This window comes from Scleropages formosus, chromosome 7 (assembly GCF_900964775.1).
Source record: "Scleropages formosus chromosome 7, fSclFor1.1, whole genome shotgun sequence".
Lineage (NCBI taxonomy): Eukaryota > Metazoa > Chordata > Actinopteri > Osteoglossiformes > Osteoglossidae > Scleropages > Scleropages formosus.
Genome location: NC_041812.1, coordinates 27,158,443 through 27,176,605, shown reverse-complemented (window position 1 = coordinate 27,176,605; position 18,163 = coordinate 27,158,443). Strand labels below are relative to the sequence as shown.

Genomic DNA, 18,163 nt, shown 5'->3' with positions numbered 1-18,163 from the left:
AAATATACAGCTTCTCAGCAACTGACCTCGTTGTAGGAATCTCTGCTACAGGAGCCTCCAATCTGCCGTTTGTAATGCAAGAGGAGGGAAAAGGATATGTAAGTAATGAGTGAAAAAAACAGGCCTGTCTGTATTTATTTACTTTTGAAGCCCAAACTGTATTGGAATTGGAAGATGCATCATTAATTTTCAATTACTCCAATGCAGCACTTTCTTTGCCATGTGCCGTCCACAGGGTGATCAATCAGAAGGCCGATAGCTCTGAGGGTCTGCACGCATGAACACTGCGAAAGCAGGACTCCTTTTATGAAAAAGCAAGGTGTGACCTGCAAGGATAACTGTTCAGGCAGAGGCAAGAAGTTCCACACAGGTGCATATGTGTGTGATGCACAGGAAAGGGAGGTTGCTTTGTTTTGGTGTTCTTGGGGGGGGGGGGGGGGGCTAGGTGGATGCCTGATTGAGTGGGAAACCTCGGTACGATAGCGTGCGACACAAAACAAAGCGCTGTGATTAGCAAGGACTGAGAGTTGTGGGAGGGGACTGGGGGTGTCTACTTTGCTGTCTGTGTTCCAGATGCCACTCGAAGACAAGACAACAATAAAGAGAATGAGCACTGAAGTGGTCTTGGCTGTAATAAGTGTGAAATGGGTTTCAAAGGTTATAGCTTGGCCTTGTTTATATGGTGAGTCAGGAACATGGTATCTTCCCCCGGTGCTTTTAAGGGATGTGCCTTCTGTCAGTAGGGACATACTGAATTGCGGAACAATCCTCATACATTTCTAATGTTCAGGGCAGCTGGTACCGTAGTGGTTACAACTGCTGCCTTCGGACCCCCAGGGGCATAGGTTTGAATCCCGCCTCCAGCTGTAGTACCCTTCAGCAAGGTACTTACCCTAAATCACTCCAGTAAAATTACCCAGCTGTAAAAATAGGTAAATTAACATTGTAAGTCCCTTTGGAGAAGTTTCAAGCTAAATGAAAAAATGTAAACATAATTACTGTTAATCCATGAAAAACATCATGATTCCAAATTCTGAGGTTGTTTTTAAAGACGTGCTGCGAATAATCTAATCATAAATGATGGGGCCTAACATATTGATTTCACGTGCCTCAAAATTGTATGCAACACCCCACCCGATAAAATACAAGTGCATACACATTCCTATACGTGCTTTACATACATGATTCCTGTGTGTAAAATGTAAACATCGAGTTCATACCTGCATAAAAAAAATCTCCATGTGGCTGTTTCAGACACAAGCTATACTGTGGTGTGTACTGCCCCCTACAGTCTACCCACGAGCACTACACCACCGATTGCGCAATGTCCTGCGTTTCAGATGATTCAAAGCTTATTCAAAGGCCTTGTCATGGTTTAAATGTCAACTGTAGGACCCACAATGCTTTGCTGAAATAGTTCCTCACTTCCAATTACCATTTAAATTTTCTTCCTTAAGGTCATCCAAGTTTTCATGTAAAAATACAGACTGATGACCTTGCAGCCTACAATGAATTTAACTGACACTTCCAAGGTCATTGTTGTCAATCATACCACAAGTATATTTAAAAAATAAGATTGTTTGTTGTCCTGTATGTTTAGTGCCTTTTATTTCTGCACAATAAAAGAAATATCCACATTCCAGAAGTTATGGGATTAAAATAAATCAAATTAAAAATTCCCACAGAAAAGCAAAAGATATTTAATCTTTGCAATGTCTCAAAAGATGACATATGTCCTCTAAAGATAGCTGGTTATGTCCAATCCGGGATGTTGGGAAGCAGAGCTTCAACACCGCTGCTGTGGTTGGTGTCTGTTCGCATCATCACACAAAGCTGGTGCAAAACAAGGTGAGACGTTCCCTCGACAGCAACATGCTGCAGCTCAAGGTGCTCCCCCAGCAAAGATGAGCTCCAGGGCAGCCTGGATGTCCCCACCTGTAGCTTGCAGCGCCCGCAGGATGAGCTCCTCGTCCTGGATTCCCATGTCCCGTAGCTGCTGCAGCTGGGACTGCCACTGGCTCTGCAGGACAAAGAGGAGGTACCGTGAGCCACCGTTCAGTGAGGGTGCTGCACAGCACTGCTGCGGAGCCATGGGGGTAAAGAGTGCAGTCCAGCCCTGGGGTGCAGTACCTGCTCATCTTCCAAAGGCTGCCGCCCTCCTCAGCTTGAAGTGTAATGTCGAATGAACTTATCTATCAACTGGCTAAAGTTAACTGTGTAGCTACCACCCTGGACTTAAAGGACTCGGGTTCAAGTCCTACCTCCTCCTATAGCAACCTTGAGCAGGGTAATTACTCACCTTGAATTGAAAAAATAAGTTTAAAAAAAAGCCAGTTGAATAAACTGAAAAATCATTGTAAGGACCTTAATATTTTGAGTTGCTTTGGAGGAAAAATAGCAGCTGAACAAATAAATGTAAATAAACCTATATACAGAGAAAAAGAGAATGAGAAATAATAGCAAGTATAAGACTTAGTGTAACCCTAAGCAGCAGACAGGCTCTCACCTGCAGAGAGGACAGGCTAGACACCTGCAGGGCCTGCTGCAGGGCTTGGTTGAAGAGGTCATTGGTGATGGGTGTGCCAGCAGGCACAGGAGACACCCCAGAGGAGGTAGCCTGCCCACAGAAAAACAGTGACACCCTTAGTTACTCTTACTTGGGGATGTTTAAGGGAAGTTCTGACTTTATCTGAAACTTTGACATTTTTTCACAGCTGTTAATAGCCGTAATTTACATAGCATGTGAACAACTGGAATAAGTCATAAGGAGTTACTGGAGGTGTAATGGTCCAGCCACTGAAATGGAGTAGAAAGTAGCACAGAGGTTAAGAACACAAACTGAAGGCTGCTGGTTCAAGTACCACACGGGGTCTTGCTTATGTACTTAATCTCAATCCAGATGGACAAATGGATATGACTCATTAAATTTGGGTATAAGTGAAGTCAGCTAAGCAACAAAGTAATGAGGACAAGTCCACCTACAATCTGGAGGAAGTCAAGCCTGTGATTATTTGGCAAATGAACCATTGCATGGAAATGAAAAACTAAAATGTGTTTTAAAATAATTGAATACCAAGAGCTATTTGTTCCTTGTTGAATTTAATAGCCCTTAAACTATACTAATTACTGTAATCTAAGTTACTACTTATATTTAATTAGTGAAATTAGTCTTCATTCTGCACTGGGGACAAATGTTCCTCAAGTGCAGCCTTTTCCTAACCTGATCGTGACACGTGTGCCACTAAAGGTGTGCGTGTACTCGCTTTACCTGGTTCCCTGTGGTGGGTGTCACTGCACTGCTTTCAGGAGTGCTGGCCAGGGCGAGCGCTGTCGCCAGCTCACTCTGTGTTATTGGCCGGGGCCCAACTGCCCCGCTGTAGCCCAGCGTGGCTGGCCGAGCCCCCGAGGGGCCCCCGGCACTAGTGGACGGTCCAGCACGGTTCCCCTGAAGACCAGAGCACACAGAACCAGAATTAGAGCTGCACTGCATGTGAATGCGTATGCGATACACAGCCGCTTCAAAGTAACTGCTGAAATCCCAAGAGCCCCTCTGAAAATAATGGACTTCATTATTTTAAAAAAAAAAAAAAAAAAAAGTTTGCCTTACTGTCTGGAAATCTTCTTCATCATCAGACATGCCCTCAAAGAGAAAGCCCCCTGAAAGTACAAAGACAGAAACCCATGAGAATGGTGTTGCGCTGCTAACCAGAAAACTCACAAGCCCCTATCGCATCAGCTCCCTTAGCTGCACACCTGGCATATCACTGTAAGAGCTGGAGGACACGTTGCGGGAGGAGGTGGCACTCTGTGGGACAGGCACACTGCCTGCCACTGAGTGCAGAACCAGGACAATGGCGTTCACCAGGGCCGGGTGCGCGCTTATCAACCTGCGGGCCAGATGGAAGGTGGAAACAGACATGAGTCAGTCTTGGGAGCTCAGTCTGGATTTCTCATCTACTCAAACCTTGACAGACGGCACAGTGACCGCTAGATTAGGTTTCACTGACAGTATATACAGATAGATAGCTATGCCACCCAAAGCAATGCAGGGGGAAAAATGTATGAACGATAAAAAGAAAAATTAAAAAGCTCACTTGTCAAGCATATTAGGGTCTGTGAACTGAATGAAGAGATCTTTGTCTTGCAGCACTCCTGAAAGACGAAAATGGATGGATGGATCCCAAAATTAAAAACAGCTGGATCTCAGAAGCCCAATTGGAAAATGGCATGGAGACTACTTGCCAAGTGCCACGGGATCACTGCTGAGTCCAGGTGTGGCCACAATGATCTGATCAAGAGACTCCTTATTGTTGAGCATCTTGAACACCTGGCGAGATAGGTGGGGGTAAGTTTAAAAACATCTAACAGGTGTGATGACAGCAAAACGTTACACAGCACAGCCATGCCTTCTTTTGCAGTAGGTCACACCCAGTAAAAACCATCATCATCATCACATGGTTAACTTGTTCTACAGAGAGCAAAGTTTTTGTCCAACCACCCCCTTTTTAAAAACATTTTACATTGTGTTTTATAGGGGACGGCGCAGCGTGTAGCACAAGTGCCTCACAGTGGCTGGGCATAGTGAGGGGATGTGAACTTGATCCCTGCCACCCGGAAGTGCTCCGTGTGGAGTTTTCATGCTCTTCTCCTGTTTGAGGGGAATTCCTCACAGGCCAAAAACATGTTTCAGCTGTTTGTGATTCCACGTTGCCTTTAGAGTACGAACTTGTATTTGGGTTATACTACTCTCCTAGGTGGACTGGTAGGTAACTAAGTTACCGCAGAGTACATGTGATTTAAAATTGCTGCAGAAAATGGCACCAGCTTTCGGGCGGCTCTTTTTCAACAGAGCCCGAGAAGCTAAAGAGGGTGCCGTTGAAGCAGAATGTACCGACCATCCCCTGCATCAGAGCAGAGGTGGCGCCCACGGGGCTGCCTGCTCACCGAGTCCCTGTAGGCTGAGCTGGTGTGGAGGGCTGCCTGCAGAACACGAAACTCCCTGGCAGCTGTCGCCCTGTCAACGGGTTCTGCGTGGGGGAACAAAGGGCACGGCGATCACAGCAGAGCAGGTGTCTGACGTTCGGCTCCACGGCTCGGCCGCCTTCGTCCTCACCGATCTGCGCGCCTCATGGGTGTTGTGGTGCGAGATCCGTGGAGAGGGTCGCACTCAAGTGGTCCTCGCCCAAGAAGACGAAGCCAGCGGGACCCAGCATCATCCGCGCACACCTACCTGGGTGCACCTCGGGCTCCGGCCACGACTTCTTCAGGATGTGCACAGTGGATCCAGGCAGGATTCCGTACGAGTCCAGAGTGAGCTCGTCCTTGAGCTTCCGGCCGCAGTAGACCAGCTCTGAAAGGCACAGCACAGCAGCGTGTGTCCCAGGGTGTCTGCGACACCGCACGCAGCCCCCCGGGACAGGCCAGGGCCCAGGCCACACTCACCGATGAGCTCCGGGTCCGGCACACAGTCGGCCAGCTGCGCCGCCACCAGTTGCTTGAGGGTGGCAACCCGGTACTCGCCCGGGGGAACGTCTCCGGGCTCCGCGTCGGGGAACTGCAGCACCGACTTGGGTAGAGCCGGCTGCTCCATGAGCTTCAGCGACAAGCGCCACTCCTGAGCTGCCATCCTCCTCGGTCGGAGCGACCGGCGCTGAATTATCCTGACCTGTGTCTCCTTCCTTGCCAACCAACCGTCGCGTCTGTCAGCGCCCCGGGCAGGAACCACCAGTGAGGCTTTACCTGGAATAACAAAATCACTCTAACCGGTAACTGTTCGCAAACCCTGACTTTCGGCGTTGAATGAAACGGGGGGAACCACCTAGAATAACAATATACCGGGAATAAGAATCACTGTAACCAACAGCTGTTTACAAGCCGCTATGACCCGGATGTTGTGCGTCAAAAACCCCGGAAGTAAAGCGCCGCGAGCGAAGCGCGAAGGGGGAAACATCGCCACCTGCTGAAGTGGAGGAGCGCGCTCCAACCGAGCGGCAACTCCTTTCCGACAGACGTGAATAAAGTGATTTATTAATTTCTAGTAGTCATTTTGCTTCTTTTTTTTGTTTTTTTAAAAGCAGTCTGGATAGAGTTCAGGTTTCTAAGCGCTCATTTTGATCCCGTGTTTTTCCGTTTTTCTGACACACAATTTTAATTACGTATAAGAGCGCGCCAGTAACTAAGATTTAGGCCTAGTACATGCATTTTTAATATAATGTGAGAAGAGCGTCCGCAGAAATCGGAAAGTTCCTGTATGGCAAACACTTTTAACACTTATACACCAAATATCTTCCTCTGAGAACTTTATAATGTGAAAAAGTCCTCCCCTGATGGGACGTAGCAGGTTTCAATATCGGAGGCTAGACCCCATTGGATTTAGTCTCTCGGTCCACAGGTGGTAGAGCAGTGAGGAAACACGAGACACAAATGTGGTGAAACACCTCTGGATGTTTTCACAGGAGAGCGACGCTTGTAGCATCGCGGCTCTTACGCTCTTGAGTTGTGAGCATCGTTCACCTGGGCAGTCACTATCTCAGGTGAAGAGATTCATCCTCACAATGTTCAGGCTCTCTAAGCGCATCTCCTTTAGACTCACCTCTCCCTGATCTGTGTGCTTCATAAATGTCTACTAAATAATTTTTTTTTAAAACCTTATCTGCAGCGACTCCTGTAATATACACTGCTCTCTATGGTGAAATGGTACGGATTTACTGTACTTTGAATTCACGTGTCTGCATTCAGATCTCTCCTGTTGATGTAATACAGTTATTTGATTTTACATTTATATATGTCGCTTTAGAGGAAAAGCTGTCAGTTAAATGAATGTAAGTACTGTAAATGTAAATAGCTGGCATTTGTCTCTTTCTGTCCCTCTTAAGTATTAAACCTCTCCTTACTGAAATAACAGCTATTACTCACCACATGTCACTGCAGCTGCCTACCTTATTATACTGCTTTTATTCTGATATGTTATCACAGCTTGTTTCCTATTCAAACTCTTTATAGTATTAATAACGATTAAAATCTGAATGGCGTTTCGAGTGTAGAATGTCATTCTTTATGGGCAGGAAATGCAAAAGTGAACACAAATCATTTAAAAGTTAAGGTGACGTGTATATTTTGCGTGTTGTCAAATTGATTTAACTGTTGATTGTGACCACTCTCCACCGTAGGGCAACGAGAGTGTGATCACACACACCGGCAAGCACCGTGCTCCAAGGTACGTAACACGGCACTGCGTCATACGTGTTGTCACCTCGCCGTGGCACAAAAAGGCTTCAGAGATAGTCTTTTTGATATTTTGCCCAGCACCACTGTCAGGCAGGAACATGTGATCAGCAATACTTTGAAATACTTTAAGAACCACATGAAACTCTCCTTTTGTCTCCTCTTTAATTCAGTCATTTGGGTGTTCCAGACAGTCTGACAGAATTTCCTGCTCTTTCTTTGTTTGGTACTGATGTGTGCAACATACAAGGAAACATTCAAACTTGTGTTGGAGGGAACGCTATAAAATGATGAGCTGATTTCTCTTTCCATCCAATGGGCTCTAAGTAAGAGCCTCCCGTCTCATGGCTTCTTGGGTTTGCGTGTCAGTGAGCTGGATGAGCAGAACGACGGAAAGAGGGAAAACGCGGTGAAGGGCAGCAGGAGCACAGCTAGGCTGGAAATACCCTTCATTTCCTCCCCAGTCTCTCAGTATCCTGCATGAAAAAGCACTAAAATACATAATCGGTACTGCACTTACCATGTTTTTTTGTTTCGTCTGACCCTAAACTGCCTACTTTGTTACCTTCAAAATGGTCATTTCTCATTCACTCATGAGTAACAGTGTTGAAACCATCCATGTAAAAGGACAGCAGGTAGTGTAGGGGTTATGCAAGTTCTTGCCCTCTAAAGACATGTTTGTTCTGGGTTCGAATCCCATCTCCTGCTCTAGTGTCCCTGGGTATGGTATGGTAGGCTACTTACCCTGAGTTGACAAGAGTTAAAATTAGCCAGCTGTATAAATGGGTAAATAAATGAACTGTAAGCAGCTTAGCACAGAAATCTAATATTACAAGACATGTTGGAGATAAGTGTCTGCTAAAGGAAAATATGGTAAATGACAGTAAAGGGGAGGGTGACAGTGCTCATATGGAGTATGAACTCGATCTTCCTCATCACTTTAGTCTCGGGCAGGTCGGGGGTTGCACTGCACAGTACCAGGTGTAACCCAAAGTTTAATTCACTTATATACGAACTGTACATGTAACATGGTTTCAATGTCACTGTTTTGTGTTTAAATCGGAGAATGTGCTGTACACGCCATCAGTTTATCTTGCTGGTTACAGCTTAAGTTAACTCTGAGGAGTTGCAGGGCCAGGGGAGTCGCACGCGGAAAGTGGAACCGTTAGGTTTGCACGCTGGAGGCGGACAAAAGTACTTGTTATAGAGCTTTTTAGAACAGAAGAAGAAAAAGAAAGAAGAGCCGAGGAGGAGGACCGCTGAACTTAAGTGGTGAAGCCGGCATTTACTTAAGGAGGGACCGCGCGTGAGGCGCGCTGCCGTGAAGCGGCTGCTGGAAACGGTGGAAACCGCCGAACGCCGGGATTCAGAGGAAAAGTGTGACCGAACTGAACAATAAACCTCGATATTCAGTCACAAGTATGAGCGTGTTCGCCAAGATTTAGAGGAGCGCTCCGTGAACTGGGATTGAAGTTCGTCATACAGACTTTCCGTTCGGAGGCGGCGCCGCCGCGTCACGTCAGACTCTCTGCTCTCGTTCTTTTTTTAAACACTTTTCTTCGTTTTATAAACACTTTCCAGTGTCACCGCCGCCCGCTGTCTGGTGAATACTGGTAAGTCTCGCCCTCCACATTTATTTTCTTTAAGCCGTCGTAGTTTTGCTAACTCTTGAATTCGTCGTTTGAAGAAAAGCGACTAATAAATGAATGAAATGGAAAATGTTCAGGTAGAAAAAAAATGGAGTCTCACCCTTTTTTTTTTTCCCATCTGGACTAGAAAACAATTTGCATAATAACAACAACAGCAATAATATAATCAACACGTTCTTTTTCATGTTACGCTTAAATTTAAAAATTGTAGAGTTATTTGGTCAAAACGTTCCTCAGGTAGAACAATGTAATGAGAAAGCTGATGTTATTGCAGTACTATTCATAGTACTGTTGCTGTTCTTCTGTATTGTACGTAGCCTAGTGTGCATTGTACATTGAGGATTGAGTTGTGAAAGTCACCCCAACTCCTGGGAACTCAGAACTCACACAAGAAGGATGATGGGAAAAATATCTATGGTCCCTGCGGAAGTTCTCACAGAGTAGAGAATGGACAGTATGTGACAACCTAGACCTCCCCCACCCTGGGAAATGTTCACATCTCCTGCTCTGATCCTTTACCTTCTAATCAGGATGGACCTCAAGTCCTCCGCCGCGAAGTCGGACTTTTATCACGGTGTAAATGGGGCGATTACAAGTTCCCAAGAGCCTGTCAAGGGGGTAACTGAAAGCCAGTGTCAGCATGAACAAAAAAGGAATCACATTATGAAAGAGCAACAGCTGAACCTCTCACTACCCCATGTGCCTGTTAGAGTGGACATCAAGATGAGATGAACCAAAGACTGCAAGTGATCTTACTACCGTAGTGTGTCTGCTAGTAGAAGGAGCAAAGACATTTACAGTGTATACCTGAACTGTGATGTGGTGTACAGAATCACACATTGCCAAATTCCCGTTGAAAGCACTTATGGCTGTGTGGAGAAAATCTGAGGTACCATACGATGCTGCCAGTTTGGTTTGTTCCTTGCACAACATAGATGGTTGTGTTTCTATTCTAAGGCAGACTGACTTAATCTAGTGTGATTCTTTGTCCCAAACCACCCATTCTGTTTTGTGATGATTCGTACCCTCCCGGGATAGCGATCTTCAGTGTTCCAGTTAGCAGACCTCGCATTTCCTTCAAGAGCACGAGGATGAAGTCATCGCCTTGTGGGCTCACCACAATAGCAAAATCTCCTACACGTTGTTCCAAGGACCCTTTTTGGGAGTGTCTGGCACGACGGTCATGGCAAAGGTTTCTGCTGAGGCACAATCTTCCATGACCACTCATCTCATGTTATTACTTTGTGTTATATGAAATTTTATGGATAAGAACTCACTTGTATACACTTAACATTTTTGACACTCCTGTTGATTCCATGGACTCGATGGTTTAAAAAAAAAAAAAAAACTGTTTGAGGACAAAGCTGTCTTGACTTTAAATATCTAATTTCTATGAATGCTTTTAATCCCAGAATCCTCTCTGTGCTAAATCGCCACTGGTGCCATGAGTCTTTGTTGAGTTTTCATTCTGCCTTACAGCAGGTGCTCTTAAAATAAGGCTGAACAGAAAAGTTCATGAAAGTTTGCAGAACTTCCTTTACCCAGTTTTGCACAAACATTCCATTGCAGGGTCCAGCACAGTTCCTATATGTATAAACCAAGGCAGTCCATGCTGTGAACTTGTATGGTTTTTTAATTTGCATGGTATAAAGGTGAACATAGTAATTGAGCCTGATCCCGGACTGTAAGGTAATATCTTGGAGTGTGCATAGTGCTGGCTTGGTAGATATGAGTACTGTTAGAGTTCAAGAAGGTTCTCCTTGGTATTCTCTTTCATAAGATGTGTGGTGCTATGGAGTGTCTATAGAAAACCTCATCTGGCCAACTTTGTGGTTTCCGGTGAAATTGACGCTGCCTCCTTTTGAAGTACTGGATGTTTTTAAAGAATAGTGTATCACCGGTCACCAAGGTCAGATCGGCTTTATGGCTCAACTGAGGGCAGCAACGAGAGCAGCGTATACCTTGTAGAAAGTTAACACTTACTGACCTTTAAAAGGATTCGGGACCATGGAGTATCTGTTCCATCATTCAGAACCCAGACATTAAAATGGTGATTTGACCATTATATCCTTTTTGTTTGATCTCAGAAATGTATCTGCCACCTGCATAGTGAGGGGTAGAAGGAAATTGATTAACTTGGATTGGGTTCCTACAGCTGAGGGGCAGAAGGGGGTGCTGGGAACCACCACAGAGTCAAGGACATGTACGGTAGATGGCCCGTGATTCGGAGGATGGAGCTGTTCTCGGAAGTGGGCTTCGATGTATCACGCAGGAAGCTTCAGTATAGCCTCTTGCTGTGGTGACTGCTGTGCCTGAAAATACTAGTTTCAGAAGAACAAAGTTGGTCTTCGCTGTCCTCAAAGTGTTATGTCTCAGGTGACTGTGTTTATTTGGTTTTAAACCCCATTTTCAAAGAATATGCTTGTAAATATGCTTCTAGGTAGACTAACATTATAAGTCACTGTGCAAGAAAATGTCAGCTAATGAAATAAATGTAAAATCTTTTTTTTTTTTCCCCCTGAGTTCAAAGAAGTTGGCAAAGTTTTTTTGGGTTTTTGGATTCATAGCAAAGACACCTGGAGCTGGACTTGTCGTTGGACTTGTTAATGTCCAAGTTTTGTAGGCACAGAATTTTGTGCCCAAATAGGCAGATTAGAAAAGGAGATGAAGTAGGAAAAAAAGGTGTTCGTGAGGCCTTGAATTGGGAGGTTGACATGCCGTCTCAAGTTTTAAGGTTTGGGTCATGTGTAATGTCGCAGAGGGAAAAGTTCACGGAAAAAAGAGGTTTCTGCGGCGTTGCTTGTAGTGTGTTAGCAATGAGTGTGTGGCACAGCACGGTGGCTTTCCCACATCCATGTGTGCTTTTCCTTTGTCTGCATGCATTCCTGACATTTCCTGTAGGCAATTGGGAAGGACGAACCTCCTCCCCCCACCCCTGACCACATCCATCTAGCTGTCCAAGAGGCAATAGGCCCAGAGTGGCCTGGGATCTGGCTGGAGGCTCATGGGTTTCCCACCCAAGGGAGAGAGGGAAGACAATTGGGCTGTTAGACTGGGAGAAGCAAAGGCAGGAGACCCTGGAAAAGACACAAATGGAAAGATGGTGAAGAATGTGAGGAACTGTTGCTGAATTTCCTGTTCAAAGACCTGTTACAGTGGACACTGTCATTTTCTGCCTTTATCAGTTTTCTGTGTTGTGGTGAGTATGTCATAAATGTACTAAATTCCCTGCAGAAGGGCTGGGGGAACAAAGGAATTGTGGGCTGCAGGTGGAAGAACGCTTAAGGACACGGGCTTCTTTTCTGGAGGATTTCTTTTCAAATCTATACTGCTGCTTTAGTGGCCTTTATTAAGGTACTTACCCAGAATTGCTGCAGTAAAACACCCTGCTGTATAAATGCATCAAATACTATATGTTGCTTTGAATGAAAGTGTCAGCTAAGCAGTAAATTAGTAATAAATGTATCTAATTGTCTGCAATGAAAAGGAATTTAGCTGTAAAACTGCAGTGTAAAGTTGTGACTTTCTGTGTGCTGTTGATGATGATTCATTCGTGTACCTATGTGGTGGAATGTTGCATTTATATTATAAATTGGTACATTCCCCTCCATCTTTCTTGTTTAAAATAAATGTTGAAAGACAAAAAAGAGATGGTACCAAAGGAACTCTCAGTTCATTGTTATGCCCCTCTTTCATGCACGTTGTATAGGTTGTAATAAGGGAGAGAGGATTTTCAGGTATCTTACACCTCACTGCCATGGCCTCAACAGTTTCTTGGTCCAGACCATTTTAGTCAGATGTATTTGTCTTTGCTAAGGTCTGAGCATACAGTATGTACGCATACACACACACAGAGGCACGTAGAAGCACGGTGCATTCTTGTTTTTCCACTGAAGGAGAGAATAAACATTGCAACATTACATGTAATCGTATCCAAAACACAGGAATATTGTTTTGCTTCAGCTAGCAACCAGAGACAAGCGTTGATAATTTCTCCTTTCCTACAGCCTTTCCGTTACCGTGATGTGACTCTGAGCAAGCTCTATGTGTAAGACCTGTTACAAGTGTTGTGAAAGGCCTTTGTGTTTGTTGCAGAGCGTTGACTGAGTTTCCTGCGCTGTGCTCAACTGTTATGATGGACCTGTTTCCCCTGCTGTTCCCTATGCTGCTAACACTACAAAGTTCTGGTGAGTTCTCTCTCAAAGACACGCACACCAGTGGTTCAGATGTTGGGAAGTCATGCTTAACTAGTGACTTAACTTCTGCACTGCGAGACAATAGTTTTGAACATCTTCTGCCCCTGGACATCCCCGCAGTTCATGTGAATGTGTTTCTTGCACTTGGCCACTGATTGACCAGCAAACTTTGTCTCTTTGAAAACTTTTGCTCAAAGCTGTGCATTGCTGTTATACCTTGTAATACCTCATCTAGAGCAATGGTTAAACATTTTGGGACCACAAGTTTAACAGTCTATAATCACCCAGAAGCACTTTTTCCCGCGAGATGGGAATTCCCAGCAAAATAGCTTCAGTGAAATATTCAGCTGTATGAATGCTTATTTACATTTATTCATTTAGCAGATGCTTTTCTCCAAAGCGACGTACATCTCAGAGAAAATACGATTTGTGCATTACATTAGGAGAGAGACATAACAGAACATAGTTGCAGACATGTGATTCTTAAGTAAACTTAGTTTGTTTCTTTCCGCTTTACGTGTCAATGTTCATCACACAAGTAGGTGCATAAAACTTGGAATAGACGAATACTGATCACCTTCTCACTTTTTTTTTCTTTTTTTTTTCTTTAAAGAAAAGGTACACAAACATTTACATACATACAATACCGGAGTAACTGCTGTGTAAAGGCTTATCTGGGCATGATCATAAAGTTACGGTGCATGAACATTTACACTATACATGAGCTTGGGAGATCCTGGGCGAAATGAGTCTGGAAAAGGTGAGTTTTCAGACCCTTATGACCTTGTGCAATGCTTTTTCACTAATAAATTTTTGAATTATTAATAGGTGGTTATTTTAGTAATAGTGTGAGTACACCTGGTCAACCTGGGTGGTACTTATATGGGACGAGTTGGACAGAATAATGAAAACAAAGCAACACAAAAGTGTCCTACATCTGAAGGAACTGTGGCAGGAGAGCTGTGGAGACGCTGGCTTATTTCCTGCTCAAACTTGCTAACGAAATGCTTCATAAAACAAACTAGTTTCCCGAAAGTGTACTCAAGCTTGTGCTGTATATTGCTCTAGATTCAATAATCTGTGGAGAAGTTAAATGTCTTAATGTCAGGTTGTCTCTGTTAGTGTTCCAGGCTGCTGCAGCCACAGTAGCGTCATCAGGCATCTGCTTTTCCAGTGAGTCAGAGCGTGGTCAACTTTGTCTCCCCGTGTCTCCAGGGTGATGGTTTACTGGGCCTGGCATGGGTTAAGGGCTTCCGGTGAAACCACCTCAAGCCAAACTGCTGACCTCAGCGGGGAGTTAAGCCTGAACAAGCAATCAAGTTTGCTGTTAAGCTGAAGAAGGGCCAGAGTGCTTTAATAGCCCCTCCCTGGGCCAGCTTAATGCACCATTTGCGCCGTTCATTACAGCGTTGCTGAAGCCGGTCTGAAGTTACTTTGCTGTTCAGCACTCTAATGGATTCTGAGGCTCAGGCACATAGTGCCTTTTTTTTTTTTTAACTAATAGGATCTGCTGCCTTTGTTTACATGCAGACCACAATTACTTTTCTGCGTGATTATCTCAAAGGTATGACTGCGTTTTTTTTCCCGTGCATCTCGATAAATAAATGTGTTTCAGTACATGTGCTGTATATGTAACAGTACTTTCAGCAAGGTTTATTTCTCTTACATTATTTTTAAGTTTATTTAACTTTAATGTCATGTAGGGTCTTCTGATTTAGTTATTCTGTGGTCTGCTGGGAGCCCTACGTTTACTTGTACATTACTCCATTTAGTTGACACCTTTATTGAAGGTAACTAACAATGTTAGGTTTTTATGCTGAACTATTTAAATTAGTGTACCCATTTATACAACTGGATCATTTGTAATGAATCTATTCAGAGTAAGTACTTCACTCAAGGAGGGTGCGGTGGTGCAGTGGGTTTGACCAGATCCTGCTACGTGGTGAGTCTGGGGTTCGAGCCCTGCTTGGGGTGCCATGCGACAGACTGGCATCCCATCCTGGGTGTGTTCCTCCCCCTCCAGCTCTGTGCCCTGGGTTGCCGGGTTAGATTCCGGTCCTCTGCAACTCTGCTTGGGACACGCGGTTTCTGACAATGTGAGTGTGTACTTTACTCAGGGGTACTACAGCAGGAAGTGGGATTTGAACCTGGGAATGAAAGGTGATAGCTATAACCAGTATGTCATCTGCTCCCCAGTGTCTTTTACAGGACCACACATCTGCATTTTATCTCTCCATTTGTGGCTGATTATAGATTTTTTTTTTTTTTTTTAAAAACCTCTCGGCCATGTGGGCCCACCACCCACAAGGTCCAATATGGGGGTTGGGTGCAATGTATACCAGGCAGCAGGAGAGGTCGGGGTGGCACGTGGTGTCACGACAGAAACTGGCTCTTGGCATGTGGAGTGTAACTTCACTGGGGGGGAAGAAGCTGGAACTGGTGCGGGAGGTTGAGAGATACCAACTAGATATAATTGGGTTCACCTCCACTCACAGTGTTGGCTCAGGAATCAAACTCCTCGATAGGCAGTGGTCCCTCTCCTACTCAGGAGTTGCACGGGGTGAGACGCGCCGGGCAGGTGTGGGGATACTCAGAAGCCCCCCGGCTGGCTGCTATACAGTTGGAGTTTATCCCGGTGGACGAGAGGGTTGCCTCAATGCGACTTAGGGTCGCAGAGAGGAAAACTTTGACTGTTGTGTGTGCTTATGCACCAAACAACAGTTCAGAGTATTCAACCTTCTTGGAGAGGGTGGGTGGGGTTCTGGACAGGGCCCCACCTACAGACTCCATAGTCCTGCTGGGGGACTTCAACGCTCATGTTGGCAATGACTGGGAAATCTGACGGGGGGTGATTGGGAAGAATGGCTTGCCCGATCTGAACCCGAATGGTGAAATGTTACTGGACTTCTGTGCTAGTCATGGTTTGTCCATAACGAACACCATGTTCGAATACAAGGATGCTCACAAGTGTGCTTGGTACCAGAGCTCCTTGGGCCAAAGGTCAATGATCGACTTTGTAGTTGATTCATCTGACTTGAGGCCACCTGTTCTGGACACTTGGGTGAAGAGAGGTATTGAGCTGTCAACCGATCACCATCTGGTGGTGAGTTGGATCAGGTGGCGAGGAAAACTAATGGACAGACTTGGTAGGCCTGGGTTGCCGCCCTGGCTGGCACCAACAAGCTTTTGGCCACAGCTGTGCCTGGCTGCTTCCACAATGGATGTTTTGAACAGGGTCCATTCAGAATCCATGTCCCCTACCTCTTCCGGGACATGGGAGAAGCTCTCCTGGAGATGCGAGTTATAATCATTCCGGAAAAGGTCCTCCGACAGTCGTTCCCAGCACGCCCCGTTTAATGAGGGCTCAACCCGAGAACCTGCTGGTGGACACCGGTGGTGAGGAAAGCCATCAAGCTGAAGAAGGAGGCCTTTAGGGCCTGGTTGGCTCTGGGGACTTCTGACTCAGCAGACAGGTACTGGCAGGCGAAAAAGGCAGCAGCTGCTGCAGTTGCAGAAGTGAAATCCGGGGCATGGGAGGAGTTTGCAGAGGCCTTGGAAAATGACTATCGGTCGGCTTCAAAGAGGTTCTGGTGTACCATCCAGCAACTCGTAAAGGGTTGGAGGAGCTTCGCTCAGGCTGTGCTCAGCAAGAGTGGAGAAACTCTGACCTCTGATGAGGACATTGTCGGGAGGTGAAAGGAGCACTTTGAGGAACTCTTAAACCCGAGTGATATGCCTCCCTTACCGGAGTCAGGACCAGAGGTTTCCGGGGTATCAGAGTCCATTTCCTTGGTGGAAGTCACTGAGGTAGTTAGTAAGCTCCACAGTGGCAAAGAACTGGGGGTGGATGAGATTCGCCCAGAACTGCTTAAGGCCCTGGATGTTGTAGGGCTCTCATGGCTGACACGCCTCTCCAATGTTGCATGGACCTCGGGGACAGTGCCTTTGGATTGGCAAACTGGGGTAGTAGTTCCTATCTTTAAGAAAGGGGACTGGAGAGTGTGTGCCAACTTTCGGGGTATCACACTTCTCAGCCTCCCTGGGAAAGTCTATGCCAGGGTGCTGGAAAGGAGGCTCCAGCCGATAGTTGAACCTTGGATTGAAGAGGAGCAGCGCGAATTCCGTCCTGGCCGTGGAACAGTGGACCAGCTTTTTACCCTCTCACAGGTAATTGAAAGGGCAAGGGAGTTTGCTAATCTGGTCTACATATGCTTTGTGGACTTGGAGAAGGCCTATGACTGTGTTCCCCAGGAAATTCTGTGGGAGGTGCTTAGGGAGTATGGGGTACCGGGGCCACTACTGCGGGCCATTCGGTGTCTGTAAGGAGTAAAAGCTGTGTCCGCATACTCGGCATAAGTCAAGCCTGTTCAGTGTGGGTGTTGGCCTCTGCCAAGGTTGTGCCTTGTTTCCACTCCTGTTTGTGGTCTTCATGGACAGGATATCAAGGCGCAGTTGAGGCCAGGTGGGAATTCTGTATGGGAGTCGGAAGGTGATGTCTCTGCTTTTTGCGGAGGATGTTGTCCTTTTGGCACCGTCATATGGTTGCCTCCAACACGCACTGGAATGGTTTGCAGCTGAGTGTGAAGCAGTTGGGATGAGGATCAGCACCTCAAAGTCTGAGTCCATGGTTCTCTCACGGAAAATGATGGCATGCCCCCTCCAGGTAAGGGGAGAGAATTTGCCCCAGGTGGAGAAGCTTAAGTATCTTGGGGTTTTGTTCACGAGTGAGGGGAGAAGGTAGTGTGAGATCGGCCACAAACTGGGAGCAGTGGCGGCAGTAATGCGGTCGTTGTACCGGAGTGTAGTGGTGAAGGGGGAGCCAAGCCATAAGGCAAAGCTCTCCATTTACCGGTCTATCTACGTCCCTAACCTCACCTATGGTCATGAACTTTGGGTAATGACCGAAAGAATAAGGTAGCGGATACAAGCGGCTGAACTGAGTTTTCTCCACAGGGTGTTGGGACTCACTCTCTGTGATAGGGTGAGGAGTTCGGACATTCGGGGAGGAACTCAGAGTAGAGCCGCTACTCCTCCACATTGAGATGAGCCAGTTGAGGTGGTTTGGGCATCTGATAAGGATGCCCCCTGGGCGCC

The 18,163-nt window shown here is 45.9% G+C and overlaps 2 protein-coding genes across 4 annotated transcripts in view; one reads left to right on the top strand and one right to left on the bottom strand.

The window, feature by feature from the left end:
- Nucleotides 1-1,592: 1,592 nt before the first annotated feature.
- Nucleotides 1,593-5,895, bottom strand: ubl7a (ubiquitin-like 7a (bone marrow stromal cell-derived)). The gene is made up of 10 exons (XM_018738854.2): nt 5,443-5,895; nt 5,231-5,350; nt 4,945-5,027; nt 4,243-4,327; nt 4,095-4,152; nt 3,754-3,887; nt 3,608-3,657; nt 3,269-3,445; nt 2,507-2,617; nt 1,593-2,020 (listed from the first exon to the last, which is right to left on the bottom strand). The coding sequence occupies exons 1-10, from the start codon at nt 5,624-5,626 to the stop codon at nt 1,883-1,885; spliced, it is 1,140 nt and encodes a 379-aa protein (XP_018594370.1). The 5' UTR covers nt 5,627-5,895; the 3' UTR covers nt 1,593-1,882.
- A 1,278-nt stretch (nt 5,896-7,173) lies between these two features.
- Nucleotides 7,174-18,163, top strand: part of LOC108926274 (CD276 antigen-like) — a 52,607-nt gene continuing 41,617 nt past the window's right edge. The window contains exons 1-2 of one of the 3 annotated variants that reach the window (XM_018738864.2): nt 7,174-7,216; nt 12,969-13,060. In XM_018738864.2, coding sequence (XP_018594380.2) covers nt 13,006-13,060 — 55 coding nt within the window. In that variant the 5' untranslated portion in view covers nt 7,174-7,216; nt 12,969-13,005. Of the gene's footprint in view, nt 7,217-8,602; nt 8,838-12,968; nt 13,061-14,587; nt 14,634-18,163 lie in introns of those variants that run through there. The other 2 variants (XM_018738862.2, XM_018738865.2) reach the window with 2 other exon arrangements.

Bases quoted from the DNA above. Each gene is read 5' to 3' on its own strand.
- ubl7a (XM_018738854.2), bottom strand. From the start codon at position 5,626: ATGGCAGCTCAGGAGTGGCGCTTGTCGCTGAAGCTCATGGAGCAGCCG. The intron at 4,328-4,944 runs GTGAGCAGGCAG...CTATCTCGCCAG, and splicing joins GCTCAGCCTACAGGGACTCG to GTGTTCAAGATGCTCAACAA. The intron at 4,153-4,242 runs GCAAGTAGTCTC...TTCGTCTTTCAG, and splicing joins CAGTGATCCCGTGGCACTTG to GAGTGCTGCAAGACAAAGAT.